Raw genomic sequence first — 21537 nt, 5'->3', positions numbered from 1 at the left:
CGCGATGCTTTTATGTATATGTGCTTTAAAGTCTTTGATTTTAACTCAGTTTGTACGTTGTAGCTGTGTTACAATGGTTATAACCAAAAGCTTTTGTCTGGATATCTAAAGCTCGTTCGTCTCATGTCACAGTAGACCAAACCCAGATTGTTGTACGTTGTCGCTATACTAACATGGTCAGGTCCAAATGCTTTCGTTTGAATTTCTATCGCTCGCTCATAAAAATCGTTTTGCTTTTTCGTAATTTCCCATGTCACAGTAATAAATAATAATGTTGACCTATATGTTGAATTGTCGTGAAAGAAATATAATAAACAACAGTTTTTATAGTAATAAAGATAAACTAATATTGTCACGGAAATTTTCTGCTTAAAGTGAGTTTATATAACATTTGAAACAACTGTCAAGTAAACATCCAAGAATAACGAGAACGACTTCGTTTTCACAAAAACATTGCTCATCTCAAAATATTTTGTTGTTTTATAAGAAGTAAAAATTTAATTCCTTATGGACAACTTTGTGTTCTCATGAATAATTTTTATTTCAATAAAAACACAACGTCAATAACACTCCGTTTTTTGTACAACGATATTTATTTATTGTACAATATATTAAATGGTTTGAACCCGGGAGTATCGTTACATGTTTGTAGATGTAGGTCGTCCGGTGTGGTATAGTCCTGAGAAAGACTGTTTTTGTTGTTGTTGACTGACGTTTCGACAACATTAGCGGTAGTCATCTTTAGAGTCAAATGAGGAGTAAACGTCAGGTTGGCCGTACTTGTTATCTGGTTCTTCGTCATTGTATTGCGGGTATTTCCTGTACAACATTTCTTCAACATTTTCACGTTTTCACAGGTATGTCATCAAGGTAGAAGAATCTTTAATCTCAAAACTTCATCTTTACTAACTTTTACAACGTTTTTATCTACAGCAATCATCTCTCTTACACATAGCTCTTATTTTTCTCATGCCATCTTATCACACTTTTGTTATCTGTTATTAGATTTCCATCGTAAATCTAATTTATAGCATATCTTTTGCATCTCTATTTTTTACCTTGCGAATCTATATGAATCATTCTTTCCTTCTCTACAATCTTATTAATAAAACAAGTCATCATATACCTTATATTTTGCTTTTACCACTACGAATTTAACATCATGATATTGTACTTGTGCTCCAGTTTACTATCTTTAGCTATTTTGTTATATTCCACATCTTCTTTCCATTCTTTTTCTTATGACCCACACCTACACTTATTCATACTTCCACCGAACGTCCTTATGTACTTTACTTCCTCACAACATACAAATATTTTTCAACCCGTACTCCAGATCACATTTGCTTGAATAGCCAGTTCTCTGGAAGCACATCCTGATCACTTACAGCCTGTTTCAACTTCTCCACATAAACTACACAACACTCTTCATTTTTCAGTCTCTAATACTTTCTTCTTTTTAATATCTTTGTCTAATTTATCATCCTCTCAGCTATAGCTATCGCGCACACTATTATTTTGTACTGTCTAGCTACACGCCATGGCTCATCTGCCACCACATTCACCTGATGTTCGTCTCTCTTATGAAAAAATCTATTTAATGCAGCCATTTCTATTATTTTCGTAAACTTCCCCACCAACTGTCTTTCTATGTTCTTATTGTGAACGCAAAACCTGCTCATTATTTCTTCATCACCTCGGTTGCCTGCATCGACATGTCCTCTGAAGTCAGAACCAATAACTATCCTCACACTTCATCAAATTTTCTGTACCATTTCATCATTGGCACTAAAAAAATATCTTCTTCTAATTTGCATTCTACATTTGGAGCTCAATATGAACCACCTATTGCATTAAACATCAAACCTTTAATTTTTAACTTCACGCACATTACTGAATTTCTATTCTCTAAATAATGAAACAGAGACTTTCTCGTGGTGACAAACTTAAAGATGGATTTCAAAATAGCAAATACCATGGTGAATGGTAATAATAACAATGTAATAGTTCTTAAAAGGACTGTTTTAACCAGAACACTAACCCAACAATTTAAAGGAACCGTTATTTACAGCTAGAAAGAGACACTATGCATTTCGGCAGACTACTCGTCAGGTGTCAACGTCTGCTAAATGAGAACCTCCAAATCATGCTATATTTATAATGTTACAAATGGTCAATGTCATCCCTGTTTTTAGAGATGACACTTAAAACAGAGACAGATTAAACACGTAATCCTTTTGTCGGCAAAGGACAGGATTAGTCAATTTAATTAATACCGATTCCAGCTACGCGTCATAGAGTTAGATATTTACTTTTTCCCATTAAATTATCACCAACTGTCTAGCTTTTACTTACACTGTCCCAACATTTAAAGTTCTTACTTCATGCAGTGCTCGACACTGTCATTCGTCTACTTTTTCTTTGTGAAGATACGTTTTCTCCTCTTTGCAGACCTACAGTAATTCAATTCCATTTTCAGCAGGCTGTGCGACTGATCTGGTATGGAAGACAAAGAACTGATTTACATATTTTTAATGGCAATGGTTTTTAAGCCGGATGTTCTTCCTTAAGACGCAACCCTCTGCATTTTTCAGGCATTTGACTGGCACATGTAAAAAAATATTGATGTATAAATTTTAACTTTAATTAATTTCCTTAAGATCTTTCCTTCTACAAATTCATACAACTGCATGATATATTGTTATATATTGTATAAAAATATTTGAACAGCGAGTGAGTTAACTTCAAAACAAAAATGCAGCTCTCAAGAATTGTTTCATTCTTTTTTATTGCTAAAAGGGCATATAACTTTCCAGTTTTGATCCTCCAGTAACCTTGGACACAATACAAAAAAACAATTCTATATTTCAGTGATTAATCTATTATAATAAGTGTAAGGCTAAATATAAAACTCTCCTATATAAATTGGAGATGTTTTGAAATTGTCAATACGGGCGTGGTGTGTAATATACTTCAACAAAATATAAGTAAGATGACAAGATGCTTTCCAATCAAGCGCCATCATTGCATGGCATTAGCACATTCACGAAAACAGCCACAGCTCTCACAGTTTTCTTCACCAAATAACTTTTTTAAAGCCTTACTCAGTTTGAAGCATATATAATACCTATACTCTGGCTCGTAGAGTTCCTCGTGATAAACTTCAGCAATACCATAACCAAAGGGAATTCTTCGTCCATGCTCATCCCGAAAATATACTAGCACGCCAGACTCACCACTTTTAAGGAAATGTTCTTTGCTTTTCACTAGAACGGCATCCTGATACACGACCTTCCCTTCAGGATCATTACAGGAAAAAGAAACATCATAAATTTTCCCAATTTTATACCTCTCATACTTTTTTACTTCAACTGTCTCGTGCTCAACATGAACTCGTTTATTCAGCTCCCTCCATACATTATTCCATGAAGGTCTATGTATTTTATTTCGTCTGCAATTTTCTTTAAAATCTTCATTGACTTCTATTGACAAAATGTCCATATCAGTTTGTAAATTATAGTCGCTGAAATATCCTAAGTGAATATTGGGTTCTGAAGATGATGTGTAGTTGTATTGATTTGTATTCAAATGTGATTTGAATTCGTTTGGGTCATTTTTGTTTTGATTGAGCATTTCATAAAGTTTGTCATCACCATCTCCGTTGTAGCAAACATGACAACAGGTCAACGCGTAATGTTTCCCGTTCTGATAACAGAACATCGTTAATGTGCCTCTTGAAACTGTCCGACTGTTTCTTTCTACTGCAATCTTTGATAGCAGTTGAAGCTTTGGTGTTTTCGATGGTTTTGGACGAAATTCAAAGTACCTCGAAGCATTCGGTCCAAACATTTCATCGATTTTATCTTTCAATTCAGCTTCATGAACATTCTTGTAATCAACTGTGATAAACAAATGGAAATATGGTAGTTTCTCGTTTGGACCGACTTTTCCATAAATGCCCCGCATCCAAAGCAAACTGTAAAATAAAAGTGAAAAACAAGAAATTCGTCGTGCTAATAAATTTAAAAATGGCTCTGAACAGCGTATTTGTCATGGTGAATGATAACCCGTCATGTAGCCACCTGGCAGGAACCTGGCTTAAAAAGCACATAATTTCCGAAAAAAAAATAAAAACTCTTAGCTGCAAATCCGAATACACTCACTTTTGCCTCACCATCTTAGACACTGTCAACACTCAATTTTCTCTCAAACTTATAGATCTCTACACATACGCAAACACAAACCGATCTCAACCAACAAACGTGATATTTCAATTAGTGTTTATGACACTCACAATGCATGCCATGTAAATATTTATGACACTCACAATACATGTCATTTGACTCTGAAGATGCAAAACGTTTGTAGTCGTTAGCAAGTTGTTCGCTCTGTCATCCAAATGATCATAATAAAGTAAATGGTTTGAACACGGGAGTATCGTTACATGTTATAGTCTCTGAAGATGACTACCGCTAAGGTTGACGAAACGTCAGTCAACCACAACAAAAACAGTCCTTCTCAGGACTATACCAACCTGGTTGATCTACATTTACAAACATCTAAGACTTTATTATAAAAAATTATCCCTCTACTGATTACTACTCCATATGTGTCATATGCATGTCCTACTGTATATTTAACATTGTAAATACTCTCCTTCATTTATAAATTGGTGATGACTTAATGTTATAAGTCGATTGTCTATATTTTAAATGCTTAATTAATCTAGTACTATTAAGATCATACGGAATATCATCCTCTTTTACTAAGAGTAAGACCCTAGACGTGACTATCGAGAAAATAACCTTTTGAGCTTTATGTGCACATCTTCTTTAATGTCATATTCATCATCAAGAAACATCTTTTCAAATAAATGATCATCATCGGAATTAAAGAGATCATTTGACGCACCATAATCAGGGCCATTATTGATGAGATTATCATCACTAGAACTGTCATCTCTAGTAATGTCATCATCAGAACTGTCATCTCCAGTACTGTCATCATCAGAACTGTCATCATTAAAGCTTTCATCATTTTTATGACGACTAAGAGGACCTTTGAAAATTCAGAACAAATAATTGAATTGATAAATTAACGAAAGGAAATGCATGATGTATTAATAAACAAATATTACATAGATCAGAAAAAATTTTAAATCGTTTGAAGCCTAGCAACTTTATAAACTTAATATGCTCGCATATGATTAGCAAATTCAAAATGAAAAGCGCTTACGAATACCGATTATTTGGGTAGCCCATTGGGGTAGCCTCTCAAATATATCGCCTCAAAATGGACTAGAATAATGAGCACAGTTTGAATACTGTATGTGTTTTGTTATTAAAAGTACCAAACTTCTTCAAGGCTTGAAAATGAGCTTTTTGCTCATTGTTCAATTGAATGACTCAGTTGAACTGTCACAAACCCTTTCTGTATTTTCTGAAATTCCTCACTCAGAATGCGTAATACGTGACTGGGGTCACATCAAGGAAATTACAGCCCTTAAGATTTCTCCCCAAATTTTAATGATAAACTTTTGCCACAAATACTACATCGTCAACAGTTTGTTTTCAATCACTTTTCTAAGGTATAAGAGATGTCATTCTCTTTACTGATAAATGATTGATTAACGTATATACGACTTGTATTTCCATTTTGGGGTCAAAGAGCTATGTTTGCGTAATATTAAAGTAATAACATTTTGAACAAAAAGACTATATTTTTGACGATTTTATGCAAATAATGTTTAATCTTTGAAAATGAACGCTTGGTAAATCCATTCATTCAGACAATATTAGCTAGTATTCTGCCCTATATTTAACATACCAACAAAGGACTATGATCATGCAGAATCGAACTTCTTTTTATTTTGGTATTAACAGATGACCACATCCAGGCAATATAACTTCAAGTGTATGTTCTGGGTTTTATCTAATACTTTTCAACAACAGTACGATAAGATTAGGGCTCTTACCATTCTTTGCCGATTGCAAGTAACTTTTATTTGATCTTTGAACGCTGATGGAGCCTTAATATCATGCAAATATTTCATTGAGTTTATTACACAAAGATTAACAGTTGTCACGCGCTAAATTTGTTCTCGTTGTGACCTCACTTACTTCGACATGCAAAATTTAGTTTTGCCTCACAAAAGTTTAACGATGAGCTGTGGTCATGTGTTCGTTTATTTCAACAAATGCCAAAGAAGTTCATTGTAATGAGCTTCGCAATAAAATGACCCTAACAGTTTTCAACTCTCACACATAGCTGCGCATGCGCAGCAGCTACTAATGAAATTAAAAAATAATATGTATGTATTCAAAGCAAAAAGTGGTTTAAAACAACTATATAGCTACTATTGATTAGTAAATTACTTATTTAGACAGAGCGGTGTGCCGAAGGCAAATTATGAAAGTAGTTGGAAATAAGTCCTTAGCAATCCATTTATTTAAATATAATTTTAAATACCAAAAAACAGTGGTACATCTTCTGTACTCCTGTAAGTTTTCTGAACTAAAACCGCTTTCTTTGTTATAGTCAGAAAAATGTTTTTTAAAAAATTATCATGTGTGGTGAAAATATGAGCAAAAATATTGGAATATTTTCTGATGGATTAAAATATTTTACATATTATCTTACAAAACAATATACCTAATGTAGCTACTACAAACATGAATTTTTATTCATTTTTAAGAGTAAATCTCTAAAATATGAATTACCTGGTTGAATCTTAATGAATTACTTCAATTCATATGCTATATTCAGTGAAATATCTAAACAAGACGTACACATACCTTCTTTTCTGTTTTCTGCACCATGCATATGACTTAGCAGAACTTAAACCTTTACAGTGTGCTATCTATCGCCGCTGATAGTAAAATTTACTAACGAAAAAAAACATACCTCGTTTTCTGTTTTCTTTACCTTGCGGAGCTTGTGGAGTTGAATGACTTCCAATAACTTCATCTTTATTCAAAGCTATAATAATAATTATACAATATTATCTGGAGTAAAATTTCACAATATAAATGTTATATTTTTGATTTTCTGCAACCTAAAAACCGCAGGCTACAGCAGTGGGCAGTTTTTTACGATGTCTTGGCGATTGTCTGAAGGTGATGTTTTTTCGCAATAAATTTGTTTACAAAGTGAAATTTTAATGTATTCAGATGGTAATTGTTATATCGAAAGTTAATTTTACTATCTAGACGAAGAGAACGTTGTCAAAAGCTCCACTTAACAAGCTGCATCGGCCATTTTTCAATGTGAATTTCTTTATAATAAAAACATTATTTACCGTTTAGGTCAGTAAGTACTGACGTTTTAGTATTAACGTCCAATCAAGCCGTTAAATAATACATATATTCATGACAAACAATGCATTTAACGAAAAAGATATTTTCCTGATGGCTAATATGTACAACTCTGAAGCAAAAATGCAAGGTCAGAGAAAATTATTGGTTAAACGTTTACTCTGCATTTTATTGGTATTTATACAAAAACGTTTGCACGTTTCATCGCAGTAATTATATATAAATTGTGCATGCACCAACACGTTTACAATTACTTCAAAATATTAACATCTATATAGTAATACAATTTAGTTTGCTGTGCTATAAAGGCAGCGTGGAGAGTGATTTACATCTTATATGGAAAATGTTTTCCTCTTTTCAGCAAAATATATCGTTCATCATGTTGCTCATCCCTAATTGTCACGTCAAAGAATTCACAAATGTAATCATTGTTGACATTAAAAAACACTATAATGTCAAACAGACAAAAAAATGTGTAGAAGACTCGACTTTGTTTTAAAATCAATAGTTTCACATTTTCATCATTTTCAAAAAAGTCATCGATCAGATTTTTAAATTTCTGTAAAAAATATATGAAATCATCAAGATTTTATCATTATTACTCATTCAACTTATCTCACACTTACTTTCATCATCAGCAACTAATTTGTTTTTTACAATTTCAATCGCTCGTTCATAAAAATCTTTCGCTTTTTCGTACTCTCCCATATCATGGTAAACCAAACGCAGATTAATGTACGTTGCCGCAATATTAATATGATCAGCTCCAAATGCTTTTGTTTTAATTTCTATCGCTCGTTCATAAAAATCTTTTGCTTTTTCGTACTCTCCCATTTTACTGTAAACCAAACCCAGATTGTTGTACGTTGTCGCAATATTAATATGGTCAGTTCCAAATGCTTTTGTTTGAATTTCCATCGCTCGTTCATAAAAATCTTTTGCTTTTTCGTAGTCTCCCATATCTTTGTGAACCAAACCCAGATTGTTGTACGTTGTCGCAATATTAACATGGTCGGATCCAAATGCTTTTGTGTCAATTTCGATTGTTCGTTCATAAAAATCTTTTGCTTTTTTGTACTCTCCCATTTTACTATAAACCAAACCCAGATTGTTGTACGTTGATGCAATATTAACATGGTCTGGTCCAAATGCTTTCGTTTCAATTTCCATCGCTCGTTCATAGAAATCTTTTGCTTTTTCGTACTCTCCCATATCTCTGTAAACTGCACCCAGATTGTGGTACATTTTCGCAACATCAACATGGTCAGGTCCAAATGCTTTTGTTTGAATTTTCATTGCTTGTTCATAAAAATCTTTTGCTTTATTGTATTCTCCATTTTTCCACAGCAATACACCCAGCTTGTTGTACGAATATGAAACATCAATATGATCAACACCTAACACTTTAGTTTGAATTTCTGTTATTTCATAAAGTACTTTTGTTGCCTGTTTGTAGTAGCAGAATCTTTCCAATGCAGCCACAAAATATTTGGCAATTTTCCAATTTTTTTCATTAAGTTTTTGTTTCAATAATTTTACATCGATCAACTTATTTAAAAATTGTTCAAATGACAAATTTTTGATGAATTTAATTAGATGTGGAATTATTTTGATTTCATCTTCTCTGTCTTCAAAATGATATAGTGCCCAAGCAACGTGACCGGCAAGATCGGCAGAAGATATCGCAAATATGTTTTCTTCATGATAATTTATAATGGCTTCATGTACAACGCTGTGCAGGCGGATGTCGTTGTTTTTAGATTGAAGAAATATCGAACATTGCTTTAAATGAAGACAAACATCTTCGGCAGATTTTTGGGGATCAATGCTTCTAATAAATTTGATAATGATATCTTGTGGTAAAGGATCGAAAGATATTATTGAGAAAAGTTTAAAAAGATGTTCCAACAAGATGGATTCTTTAACACTTTTTTGTACTGCTAACTTTAAACTTTTTGCTCCTAAGTAAGCTGAATTTATTCTTCGAAAATTGACATCCATTTTCTGTCGCTTTCCTTCATTCAACTTATCTAAGTATTTCTCCACGTTTATGTCAGATTTGCACTTTTTACACTACATACGTTGTAAGCAGCTCTTGCCAGGACCAACGGTTGATGATCTAATTTTCCTAATAAATAATTCAAATAGTAACTTGTTAAGACGTTGGTGTCGTTAATTTTCATTTAAGGCAAATTTTGTCTAACATTTAGCATGCTGCAAACATTTATAAGTCTTAGATCATACAAAAATATAAGTATAGTTAAGATATTAAAAATTTGTCTGGTAACTTTTTCCAAAGAATTACACGTGTAAAATGTAAATATGGCAGACTCTTAGATTTTACACCGTGGTTTTAACTCAAAGATTTTGCCTTTCATGTATCTAATAAAGATTTATATCTTAGATGATAACAACCCTAATCGTAATATCGGAATATTATAACTGGTGACTCTACAATGCAATCAAAACAATATGTAACCGTACATTCTGTGTTGCAAGTGCAGGAGAATAACACGTCAACTATGATGATAGCCGGGAGGGCACATTGTTATACATGAAGTATAATACGCTTACTTCGCATACGCTGTTTGAACAATCTTGGATTGTGTTGAACGCCTCATAATAATACGTTCACCACATTTGTGATCTGCAAAACTCTCCGTCATAGGTTTGAGAAGTTCGACGAATTTGCAAATCAATTTCTGTGAAAGGCATGAATAATTTAAATTCTGTGATTATTTTGATACAGCCTTAATTTTGTAGCATAACTTATAAATAATATCCAAAACAATCTATTGGAATGTTAATGTGTAAAGGTCAGGATTGCTAATTCAGGATCACTATTCATAATGTATTTGTGACAGTTTAAAAATCCCACTAAAATCAACAAATGTTATCCATAATGTAAATGGTTTGAACACGGAAGTATCGTTAAATGTTTGTAGATGTAGATCGTTCAGGTTGGTATAGTCCTGAGAAGGACTGTTTTTGTTGTTGTTGACTGACGTTTCGATAACCTTAGCGGTAGTCATCTTCAGAGTCAAATGAGGAGTAAACGTCAGGTTGACCGTATTTGTTATCTGGTTGGTATTATTCACTTATAAGTTATTTACGACAATTAAATCACAATATTCAGGACACAAAAACAAAATAATTGATAAATGGACATAAAACATTCAATCACAAAATTAGAATACAGTATTACAATGACAAGTAAACTTAAAATCAACATACTTTCACAAGTTCAGAAAGATTTAAAAATACGCTACGTACTACATGATGTATTTGTTTCTCTTGCTTGATAATAAAGAAATTGAAATGTTCACTAAATGCTTAATTTTAATCACCTGCTGTTTTCATTGTAAAATATTCATATCTGTTCATAACAGCGAGACGATAGATTTAGAAATAAAAGTTTTATATATTTTATATACTGCATACACATGACACAAAAATTACTAGATTTTAAATGCTTTCTTGATGACAAAGTATACATGAATGATCTCTTTGAGATAAAATTTATAAGAATTTAGCTCAATAAAGTTTCCACTTTCCCTGTAGATTTATTTCAGTTTGTCAAGAAGCTCTAAAAGGACTTGAGGGCTATATAACTTCACTGCTATCTTTGAAGTCAAGACTAAAGCTTTTTTGAGGAAAAAATATTCGCAAAGCATTGTTTTTTCTCATCGTCACATCGAATTTGATCAAGAAACAGACGATGAACGAAGATTGATAGAGAGATAGATAGTTTATTTGCTGAAAAACTTTGCAATTCTGATATGGCTTTAAAGTAAACGGAGCGCTAATTACATACAAGTGAGCATTTCTAAAATCAATTCATGCACCTTGTCGGACATTAGTAAAAACTGATCCATCATGCTGTTGATGACGATATATGTAACCTCACACTTATTTTAAGTTAACTTTTATATTTCAATACAATTACATCATAAATAACTCACCGATTCTCTTAAAGACGATGTATTTAGTTATACTTGGCAATCAGGATTGACGAAGTTTGTTTGTAGCATAACTTACAACACTAATTCTACTGTCGATGACTATATATCTTCACTTCTACAGACAAAGTCGATACGTGGCCAATTATTTTGTGCAATGGAATTCAAAGCATCTCAGCGGATTGTCATGAAAGGCAAAATATTTACTTTATGAAATTTATCACATGATATTTTTGATCTGTAATGTATGAAATTGATCAAAAAGTATAAGAACTCAAGTTTGCGATACGTTTTTTTAGGATGATTGCTTTAGGATCTCATAAAACGTTTAGTTTTTTCTCCATTATTTGTACACGCATATGCATGTGTTTTAATTGCAAACTGTAGTGCATTGTATTGCACAGCAAGACTTAATCCACCAGTAATCAAAGCATCTGTACTCATGCAATTAACTCATGCAATAATTGCTCACTAACCTCACTTAATCCTCTTCTATCCCTCCTATTTTCCTCAAGTGATCCTTATTTATAATCATCTACTAACGATTTGACCGAAATTGTGAAAACGAGAATTGGTTTCTCGTTTGATTATAAATTAAAGTTAAATAAATTTGAACAATACAAGCAAATCGAACTTTTATCTCCAATGGTTTCAACTTACGGCTTTTAATTGAGTAAGAAAAGACCATCGCTCCGAGAAGATAAGGAACGGTTGCTGCTTTCACTATTCGGAAAAATTTACTTAAAAACATACACCAGTTTAATTCAAAGATTAAAGATTTGCTATATAAAATTTCAATGAGACAATGAATAACAGTTTTTCTTTCTTACTTTGATGTTTCATGGAATAATTCAAGTTCTGCCCATTGTAGTCTGCGAATGACACGTTAAAATGTTGATACAAAACTGTGGTGATATTTTTCAGAACTAAAGTTTCAAATAAGAAATAAGAGGCAAAAGAGACATTTTTCTAGGCAAGGAGAGCCCCTCTCCGCGGTTGCTTCTTTGTCCGGCGTACATGGACAAGATAGAGTTTTTGCTACACAAAACATGCAAGAAAAATTTTGATTTTAGCTTGAATAAACGTTGGTTGTATAAAATATCTTTTATTACATAATTCTCTGTGTATTTAAAAGAGCTATCCACTGTACCTTGATTCTACAATTTCTTGCCAGTTGTACTTGGAAAGCTTATCTCAAAACATTTTTAAAAAAATAATTTAACCAGAATGCTGAAGATGGCATGTTTAGAGTCGTCAAAATCTGTGTTAACCACAGTCAGTAACAACTTCATGATACAGAAAGTGCTTCCAGTCATTGGCAAAAGCTGCATGGTTTTTTAAGATGGCTGAAATCCCAAAAATTGATGTCACAACTCACGCACATGTTTTACTTCATTATATTTTTATTGTAGTAAAGAAGATAATGATGTATCATTATACTTAGTATTACATGAAGTTCCCTCCATTTTGTAACAGTGCAACCAAAACATCAACGTAAAAATTATTTTGTAAAGAAATGATCGAAACTGTAGAAAAATCATGTTTCTTTTACCGTACGCAACTCATATTGTTAACAGTTTACGACTTGGCATGCTAGAAGCATCAACGGCCAAAAAAGTTGTGCGAAAAATGTCAACAAGACCTCCTAATGTACTTATTTACACTGGGAAAGGAAAGAACTCTTCAGCTCCGTTTCAAAATCTCAAGGATTTCTTCGGGCGATGTTTAAGTCGGGATAAATATGTTTTATATCAGCTCAAAGATGAATCAATCTTGCGAGAGCCTTGGCAAGAAAACACTGAACTGTTGATAGTCGCTTCAGATTTATCTATAAACCTTGAAGAATCTCACAAAAAGTCGTTTGAAAAGTTCTTTCGTCACCAGGGAAAGCTGTTGGTATTTTCTAAGAACATTTCATTCAGTGATAACATCAGCTTGGGCCAACTTCCTATTCCTGATGATGAAATATGTTTTACTGAGAAAGTGAGAAAGAAACGATGTAGCATTGTGGCTGATGTAAATACGTACGTCAAAGGTAGGTTCAACAATGAACATAAAGGGATATTTATGGAACTTGTGATACAATGCGATAGTGAAATAAGTTGTGCAAACCATTTTGATTCTCCTCAAGAATTGTGAAAATTAAGATAAGTTGCATGAAACTAGTGGAATAGAAGATTGAGTTGTCCATTATAAAATTCAAGAACATCAAATTCTTTAATTCTTTAGAAATTTATAATTATGGCTACTAGTGAACACAATCCCATTTGCATACAGCACAACTGAATACGTGGACTGATAGTGCCATTGCATGGAACATTTACAAATATAAAATAAACACAATGAAACCCTTGCACGGATTGGTCTAGAGCTGTGTTTGCATTAGCCTATGCAAAACACATCTGAGCTCAACCAATCAAATCATTCATAACAGTCAATCAGTCAAAGAGAACTTGCAAATCGATCATGAAAACTTTTTAGAGTAAAAAGTAAAATGTTTACTTTAAATTTGTCTGTTTCACATTATTGTTAATTTATTAAAGAAATTAAAGATATTTTTCGTGTTTGCACTGGCTTATGCAAACCTCGGAGACATTTGTGAGAACTCTTGAGCAGGTGCAATCCTGGACCTTTGGTATCGGGCTTGCACTGATCTGCTCTCTAGTTCTCCCAAAGGTCTCCTTGGTTCGCATAAGCCTGTGCAAACACAGTAAACATCTTTTATTTCTTAAATGTAGAGTCTACTTTGTAGCATTTTGTGTGAAATGTTTTAAGTTCATCCATCATTTGTATGATGACTCTTAGTCAAACCTTGCAAAGACTTGGAAGTGTTGGCTGTCACCTCAAAAACATCTCAACCTGTTATCATCCAGGAATCTCGTGGAAAAGGCATACTGATATTATCAACAGTAACTGAACTGATCTCTAGTATTGCACTGAATGGAAGTACAGACAACAACATTGAAAATTAATGAAAATCCTATTTTGTAATCTTGGTATGATGTGTGAAGATGTCCCAGAGTGTCCGCTTACCCCTGCAATGTTATTGGTTGATCAAAAGGTAAAGGCTCAACTCCATTTTTACATCTCTTTCTCCTTGATTGAAATTAGTCATGCATCAATTTTTGTTAGTGAATTGGTTATATGTAAGTAGTCCATAGTTAATCTGGACAAAATAGTAAAAATATGTTATTGGTCTTCAAGATACTCCATAAGTTCTCTACATAGTTACATACATATAACCTTTGGAAGATCAAAATCATTACTTGGGGGGTGGGGAGGGGGAGGCTCGTATTCATTAATGAATGATATTCAAATTTATATATGTTCTATTGAAGTCCATTATTTTCTATGGATTATTACATTCATATATGAATATGAGTAACCTTTTAAATATCAATCTTTCAACAATCTTAGTATGAAGGTCTTCATGTACCATGGCTTTGTGTCTGGAGAAAACAATAATTTTGATCATATTGCTATTGAGCTCATTCAGACCATAGTTTAATATTTCATTCATTTTAATACCTAGAACAAAGACCTCTTTCTTCGTTGTATACAAGACCTTACATCTGATTATTCTTTCCATGGTAACGGTGTGAAGGTTTCATTCACGGAGGATCAAGATGCCATCGCTACTGTTGAAAATTTTTCAGTCATAACAAACCCCATTCCTGAAGGCTACAGTACTGTCAAATTTTCTCAATACAAAGAATTATTGAATACGAAACATTTGGGTCACGTGATGATCTATACTGACGTCATCACATCCACACAGACGATCGTGAATGGGTAAGGTAACAAGCTAAATTCGTGGTCTTAGTATTGCTCCAGTCTGAGTTTTCCCTTTGATACTGCAGTTGGATTGTGGGAATTTTCAGATCATACATAGTTTTAACATGATATCTTTCTAAATATATTACATGTTTTTTTATTTAACCATTTTTCCTGCCCAAACATTTTTCCCCAAAAAAGAAGGTTCGTTGTACTTTTTTAAAAAAAGGTTTCTTTGTTCCTTCTTTGTTCCTAGTTTTCAGTCTAGTAACTTCGTTAAATTCTTTTAAACCGTCCGAAGTCGAAAGAAACCATTATGTTTTCAATAAAGGCCCTCAGTTTAGGAAGCTGATTTTCGGTTGTTTTCATGATAAATTCAAGTTCAAAATATACGTACTTGCATAACTTTATTTCAGAAGTCTGAGATTACTGAAAGAATTACCTCATGGTCTTGGAGTTGTTGTTATTGCAAGACAACAGACTGTTGGAAAAGGTTTGTAATATGTTTTTGATATTTTCTTTTCAGTACCATTCCAACATCCCATTAGTTTCCTTTGTCTTACATTTTTTTGTATCTCCCAAAAACCATCCACCAATTATTGCTGTTCTTTGAGAAATAAGTGTTTAAGTATAGTGGGAATGATGTTTTTTCTGTAGGTCGTGGAGGAAATGCTTGGCTATCTCCGGATGGTTGTCTTTCATTTTCATTTCCTTTGGAAATTGAACTTAATTCTAATCTTGGTCAACGTCTTCCATTTGTACAACATATCGCAGCCCTAGCCATTGTTGATGCTGTGAGGGACATATCTGGATATCAGGTGATTTATTTTTGCGTTTTTCATGTGATATATTAGAACATAATGCATGGAATAAAAGGATCTGTGAGAGATAATGGAGGATTTAAATTAAGAACTCGACGTTAAATCTTTCCTAAAGAAGACTGGTGTCTTCTGTAGTAAATGCGAATTAAAGTTTGAACATCAGATCATTTCTGATGAAGACATGAAACATGAGTATTTAAAGATGTAGATCGTCCAGGTTAGTATAGTCCTGAGAAGGACTGTTTTTGTTGTTGTTGACTGACGTTTCGACAACCTTAGAGGTAGTCATCTCCAGAGTCAAAATGGCTACCGCTAAGGCTGTCGAAACGTCAGTCAACAACAACAAAAACAGTCCTTCTCAGGACTATACTAACCTGCACAATCTACATCTACAAACATGTAACGATACTCCCGGGCTCAAACCATTTACTTTAGTATTTAAAGAGTCGAGTTTCAACAACAAAATACTTTTAACGAAGTTACTAGACTGAAAAGTACTAAAGTTTTAGTGTTAAATCATTCTTGACAAAGAGGTTAGACTGGAATATTCAAATTCAGGGAATGAAGTTTGATGAAGGAAGATTTATGACTGAAGTATAGCACGCAACGCAAATTTATGAAATTCGTTCATAAGCAACCAAAGACAGTATCATAATTTCAGTCATATTCTTAGGATTTAGATTTCCGAATCAAATGGCCCAATGACATCTATTTTGGAAATAAGACAAAAATTGGTGGTGTTCTGGTCAACTCTATTATTCAAGGAAGATGTCTTTGGGCTGTCATAGGTATTTGAACTTTTCACTTGTCTTTTTTTGTGTCCAATGTTAAAGTAGATGTGTGTATGACACGCAATATCTTCTTGTCGCAAATAAAAGAAAACTATTTTCTAAAATGTGACTTTAAAAGGTTTTGTCTCTCATTCCGCTCGTTTAACGCGTGTTTATTTTATGTGATGCTCAAAATGAATTACATTTTGCAAGTCTTTTGTCTCATCAGCAGTTTCTAAACTGAGAGTGAACATAGAATTTATAGCATGACATCCGTTTCATTGAGTTATGACTGCAGGCTAATCGTGGAAGAAAATTATAATATTTCAGTGTTCTCAAAAATGTGATTTTTCTCAATCGCTGTCGAGACGTTTTTATCCAATTCTTTCCAAGACTTGTAAAAACATTTTCTCATACTAAATCCTTTCCATACTTAGCGTAAATGGTCTAAATACCCACAGTTGTAAACATGAGATCATTTGCAATATTTAGAAATCTATTATTTATACAGTGACAGAGTAAACACCAAACAAAATGACTTTGCAGACCAAACTTGTTGGCTGACTATGTAACAGATGCCTGCATTCTCCCACAATTTTTATCTTTTCAAACTTTTCAATTTTAGGGATTGGAATAAATGTTGACAACCATCAGCCAACAACTTGTATTAACGAAATCATCGAGCAACACAAGTTATCGAAAAAAATCAGCAAAGAAGAGCTTCTTGCTAGAATTCTTAACAAAATGGAAGAACTTGTAGAAGACTTTCAGCTCAATGGACCCGAAATGTTTCTTCAACAATACTACTCACGCTGGCTACACAGGTCAGTTTATGATTTTCTTCGACGATAAAAAACAGTGAGCTTTGTAAAGCATGAAAAAATTCTTCCGCCGAGCTAAGCTACAAGAAAAACTGCGGTTTCTGACTAAACCGATTCTCGAATTTTTTATGACCCCTCAGCATCGAAAACTGTGGCGTAGCAAGGCGAACCTTTTACTCCAGATATGGAAAAATTGTTAGGTAGTTTCACTGATTATATGAACAACTGAAGAAATGATTAATGATAAGGTACAATAATTTACATAGTACGACTATATCTGCTGGCTGGCTACGCTATTGATTGACTTAGAAGTTAGATTTAGTAAAGACAATCGCTTCGTCGCTTTGGTCTTTAAAAATTGAAAATTTGAAATCAACCTTGCAGGATATTTAACTGGCGTAATCATCAATCAGAGTGTTCATCGAAAAAAACAAAAGCAATGAGTTTGTGAATACGTAAATAATTTTACTTTTTCATCCCATTTTAGTGAGTCCAAAGTAAGACTGGATAACGAAGATGGTGAAATAGTTACAATCAAAGGTTTAGATGACATGGGTTTTCTCTGTGTAGTTAATGACTTGAATGAAGTTAAAACACTTCAACCTGATGGTAATAGTTTTGATATGATGAAAAACTTAATAACAGTGAAAACAAGAAAATAATTCAAATTATTCAAATAAGGTGTTTAACCAGTATAATTGTTGGTGATGACAGGGAGGAGTGACTTGAAGATGAGTGGCAGGGGGGGTGCTATTTTCTTATACTCAAATTCACACACCTCAGAAACTAACTTCAAAGTTTCAATGCATGCTACTTAGGAGGTGAAAAGTGCCAAAAATGTTTTCTTATTGGCCATTCACACACCGTAACAATATGATGAAACTACCATTAAGCAAAATAAGTTACAATACTGGTTTGAATTTAATATTATTTGCCATATAAGTTAGAAAAAGTCTATCCATGTATGATGTGCTATTAATGTTATGTGAATCTCTATTTTATCAATTAATATTTCATTTTATAGTATATCTACGTATTGAACACATTATAATTTATAAATAAAAAGGTATATTTATTAAATAAAGGCACTATAAATACTTTCTACTGACTGTCAATAAATATCTATAACATGAGCACAAAAGCTGTGTTAACTTAGCATAAACCTCACACTAATTATAACGTAAGTACTTTGTATTTGAACTTTAAAATGCTCTATTTCTACAACATGAATGTAGCCAGCACAATAATTGTGGGAGACATATATTCATTTATGAATGTTATTGTAGGTAAAAATGGATTTCAAAGGAACATAATATGTAAGTGTATGCATATTGACCCAACTATTGAGCTTCTATGTCTCTGCTCTATATTCTTTAAAAAATGCAAATTTTTTGACTTGCAAGTACACCATCATTCTCAAATGGACTGGTGATCAAACAACAAGATTTAGTCTTTCCCCATGTTGTATGGGTACATTAAAAGCTGGAATGAGGAACTGCCACCAACTTTCACGTGAATGCCAGAACATGACTTGAAATCGACTTTTCTTGCTTTTAAAAATTCTCTTAAGGATAAATTGTAGGAAATCTGTGAGATTTCGAGATCTTTGCATTTTGGTGAGAAGTTCAATAGTTGAGCAATTGGTTGCCAGAAGCAAAGACTGTAACAGGAACATTGAACCACAAAACATTGCCATGAATACTACAGGAATAAACAAGATGGCAAAGTCACCAAGCTTTTTGCAAACACCATTATGGTACCATGACAGGGTGTCCAAGCGATCACTTGTAGGTACCATGCATTGGTAAAATGGTTCATATGTCATGTACATTGCAAATAGTAAACCAACGTTACTATAACAGATAAATAGGAAAAAATATGAATAATTTTTGAGGCCAACACAGTTGCTTGTAAATGGACAGTGATGACACATCAAGGTAACGCATGTTCCACACGTGCTGCAGTGATGGGTATCAATTGATTTCATTCGATCGCATTTACAACAAAGGACGCTTCCTTCGTCCATTTTGAAACCGTTTTCTTCCATTTCGGACGCCGTTAACGGATATCCAGGAGACTTAAGCATCGCCGCGAAATAATTGAACGCGACATTTAACCAGAGGTAGCAAGCTGAAGCGATTAAAATAATCCCTTCTCTAGATGCGTACGGTTTGTCAACTTTAACTGGCAGAAATATTAGGAAAAATAGCCCAATAGCTGATAGGACCATTAGGATAATGGGACTGACAAGAATGAATCGGATGGTTTGTCGAAATGCTTTGTGCCTTGCTAGACCTGGAAAAGCTTTCTGGATTGTGCTGATAATAAATGAAAATTGAATTATACCCACTCCGCCAGCTAACAACATCACAATTGCCATTTTTTGACAGAAATTCGACTTTTCACTTGACAATAAATATGGATGTGTAGTAAACAAAAAGAATTATCCAGTTATATGTATACAGTTCAGTGACCATTATTTTGTTTATGACATACACTTTATTTGCCTTCAGTTAAAAACCAAATTTTCTTCAGCTAAGATGCAGCCAAACATTTCACATAACTTTCTTAAATAATTCATAGGATTTGGACAAGCCAGTAGAGAGGGAGCTCGTTTTATAAAATCAAGCACTTGAGTTACTTGGGCACCTGTGACGTGCCTTAAACCCATGTCTTGAAACTACGCCTGAACATCGATCATAGGAAAGCTATATGTATGAGCAATTAAAAGATTTCCTCAATCATTGAAGACAAGGGTTGAATTTCCACTTTTTTACACTCCTATAGATTTCAACTCGTTTTATATATGCTTTTTTCTTTCAAATTCAAAATTTCTTAGCGAAGCAGTCCAAATTTGAAGCACATCAGCACATGGCGAAGATTAACCAATGGCAACTATTGGCGCCTTGTGGTGTATGGAATAAATTTTGGCGGTAAACTCAAGTGGAATGTGGCATAAACATTTTCTGAATTGATGATTTGTTAGTTTGTCGGCAAAATAAAAATATGAAACGGAAAATCGACTGTGTGTCTAACTTCAACTACAAAAGGCGTCTACCAGCATTGGGCTTTCGCCATGTTCAATCTAATGGACGAATTTCAAATTTTAACAACGGAAATAAAACAAATAATAAAGTACATGATATTGATAAAATTTGCAATGACAATAATTCTACAAATGTACAGACAGATGATAAGTATTCCACAATATGCATGTTGGATAGTGACAGTAGCGATGATTTGAACGTGCGCTCCGTGAAAAGCAAGAAAAATTACAAAAATTTGCCTCTTGGGGGAAACTGTGGTAAAGATAAAGATGTCCATGGTGATAGTGTTAGGACGGTGAGCTCGAAGATGGGTAAACTCAGAAAGATGTTTGATGAGGATAGGAGATTGAAAAGCAGAGGAAAAAATGGTAAAACTTTTAAATCATTGTTTATGAAGTCTAGACTAAACAATGCTATTGGTATGGGCATAATTTGTTGTTATGTTTTATGTGTTTTGGACTAACTGTAAATTTTATTTTCTTAATACCATTGCATAATAGCAGCATTTGCATTTGTGGCTACCTAACTAAATGAGTAATGAGAATTGTTATACCAGTATTGGTTTGTGATTTATTTATTGGCAAAGCTTTTTTTATTTGTTTGTGTTTTTGAATAATTTTAAGTTTCATGATTAATGATAAAGTGATTTTATCTATTTCTTGTGTGTACTTGAATTATAAATTTGAAGTTCGCATAGAATATCTTGTTAAGAAGAACAATTAAGCTTTTCAGATTGGGTAAATGAGTTTGTAGTTGTATATCAAATGTTATATAATAAATATGTATTTGAGTATGCTAAATGAAAGGTTTATGTTGTACTCGTGTATGGCTTATATCATTTTTACAAAACAATAAATAATATTTTTTTGTTGATTTTTACAGAATGTGGTGAACCATTGTTGGTGGTTGTACGAAGTGGTAATCCTGGCAAGAAAAAGGATTGGGACAGAGTTGCGTTATTGGACAATGGTGACATGAAAGAAGAATTAGAGAATGGTTGGAGAATGGAGACAGGGTGGAAATGACAGGGAA

General features: G+C 33.3%; 3 protein-coding genes across 3 annotated transcripts; 2 read left to right on the top strand and 1 right to left on the bottom strand.

Moving 5' to 3' along the window:
* Positions 1 to 2428: 2428 nt before the first annotated feature.
* On the bottom strand, positions 2429 to 7257 carry LOC124441537. The gene is made up of 5 exons (XM_046992015.1): positions 7242 to 7257; positions 6904 to 6978; positions 4806 to 5058; positions 3128 to 3976; positions 2429 to 2496 (listed from the first exon to the last, which is right to left on the bottom strand). Exons 1-5 carry the CDS (start codon positions 7255 to 7257, stop codon positions 2454 to 2456), a joined length of 1236 nt encoding a protein of 411 aa, XP_046847971.1. The 3' UTR covers positions 2429 to 2453.
* Positions 7258 to 12760: 5503 nt separating this feature from the next.
* On the top strand, positions 12761 to 18705 carry LOC124441389 (biotin--protein ligase-like). Its single transcript, XM_046991850.1, is given in 9 exon segments — positions 12761 to 13307; positions 14078 to 14235; positions 14238 to 14333; positions 14805 to 15064; positions 15463 to 15539; positions 15704 to 15864; positions 16541 to 16655; positions 17263 to 17461; positions 17946 to 18705. Coding segments are annotated over 9 exon segments (1647 nt in total). The 5' UTR covers positions 12761 to 12901; the 3' UTR covers positions 18121 to 18705.
* Positions 18706 to 20404: 1699 nt separating this feature from the next.
* On the top strand, positions 20405 to 21530 carry LOC124441536. The gene is made up of 2 exons (XM_046992014.1): positions 20405 to 20873; positions 21388 to 21530. Exons 1-2 carry the CDS (start codon positions 20465 to 20467, stop codon positions 21528 to 21530), a joined length of 552 nt encoding a protein of 183 aa, XP_046847970.1. The 5' UTR covers positions 20405 to 20464.
* The last annotated feature ends 7 nt before the right edge of the window (positions 21531 to 21537 follow it).

This window comes from Xenia sp. Carnegie-2017, unplaced genomic scaffold, assembly GCF_021976095.1.
Source record: "Xenia sp. Carnegie-2017 unplaced genomic scaffold, XeniaSp_v1 HiC_scaffold_20, whole genome shotgun sequence".
NCBI classification, from domain to species: domain Eukaryota; kingdom Metazoa; phylum Cnidaria; class Anthozoa; order Malacalcyonacea; family Xeniidae; genus Xenia; species Xenia sp. Carnegie-2017.
This window is presented reverse-complemented; position numbering and strand designations above follow the sequence as displayed.

What these genes read in the sequence shown, in the direction of transcription:
- LOC124441536 (XM_046992014.1), top strand. Translation starts at nt 20,465, where the DNA reads ATGAAACGGAAAATCGACTGTGTGTCTAACTTCAACTACAAAAGGCGT. An exon ending in GAAAAGCAGAGGAAAAAATG is followed by an intron (nt 20,874 to 21,387) that starts GTAAAACTTTTA and finishes TGATTTTTACAG; the next exon opens with AATGTGGTGAACCATTGTTG.
- LOC124441537 (XM_046992015.1), bottom strand. An exon ending in TAAAGAAAACAGAAAACGAG is followed by an intron (nt 5,059 to 6,903) that starts GTATGTTTTTTT and finishes GAATTTTCAAAG; the next exon opens with GTCCTCTTAGTCGTCATAAA. An exon ending in CTCTACGAGCCAGAGTATAG is followed by an intron (nt 2,497 to 3,127) that starts GTATTATATATG and finishes CTTCCATACCAG; the next exon opens with ATCAGTCGCACAGCCTGCTG.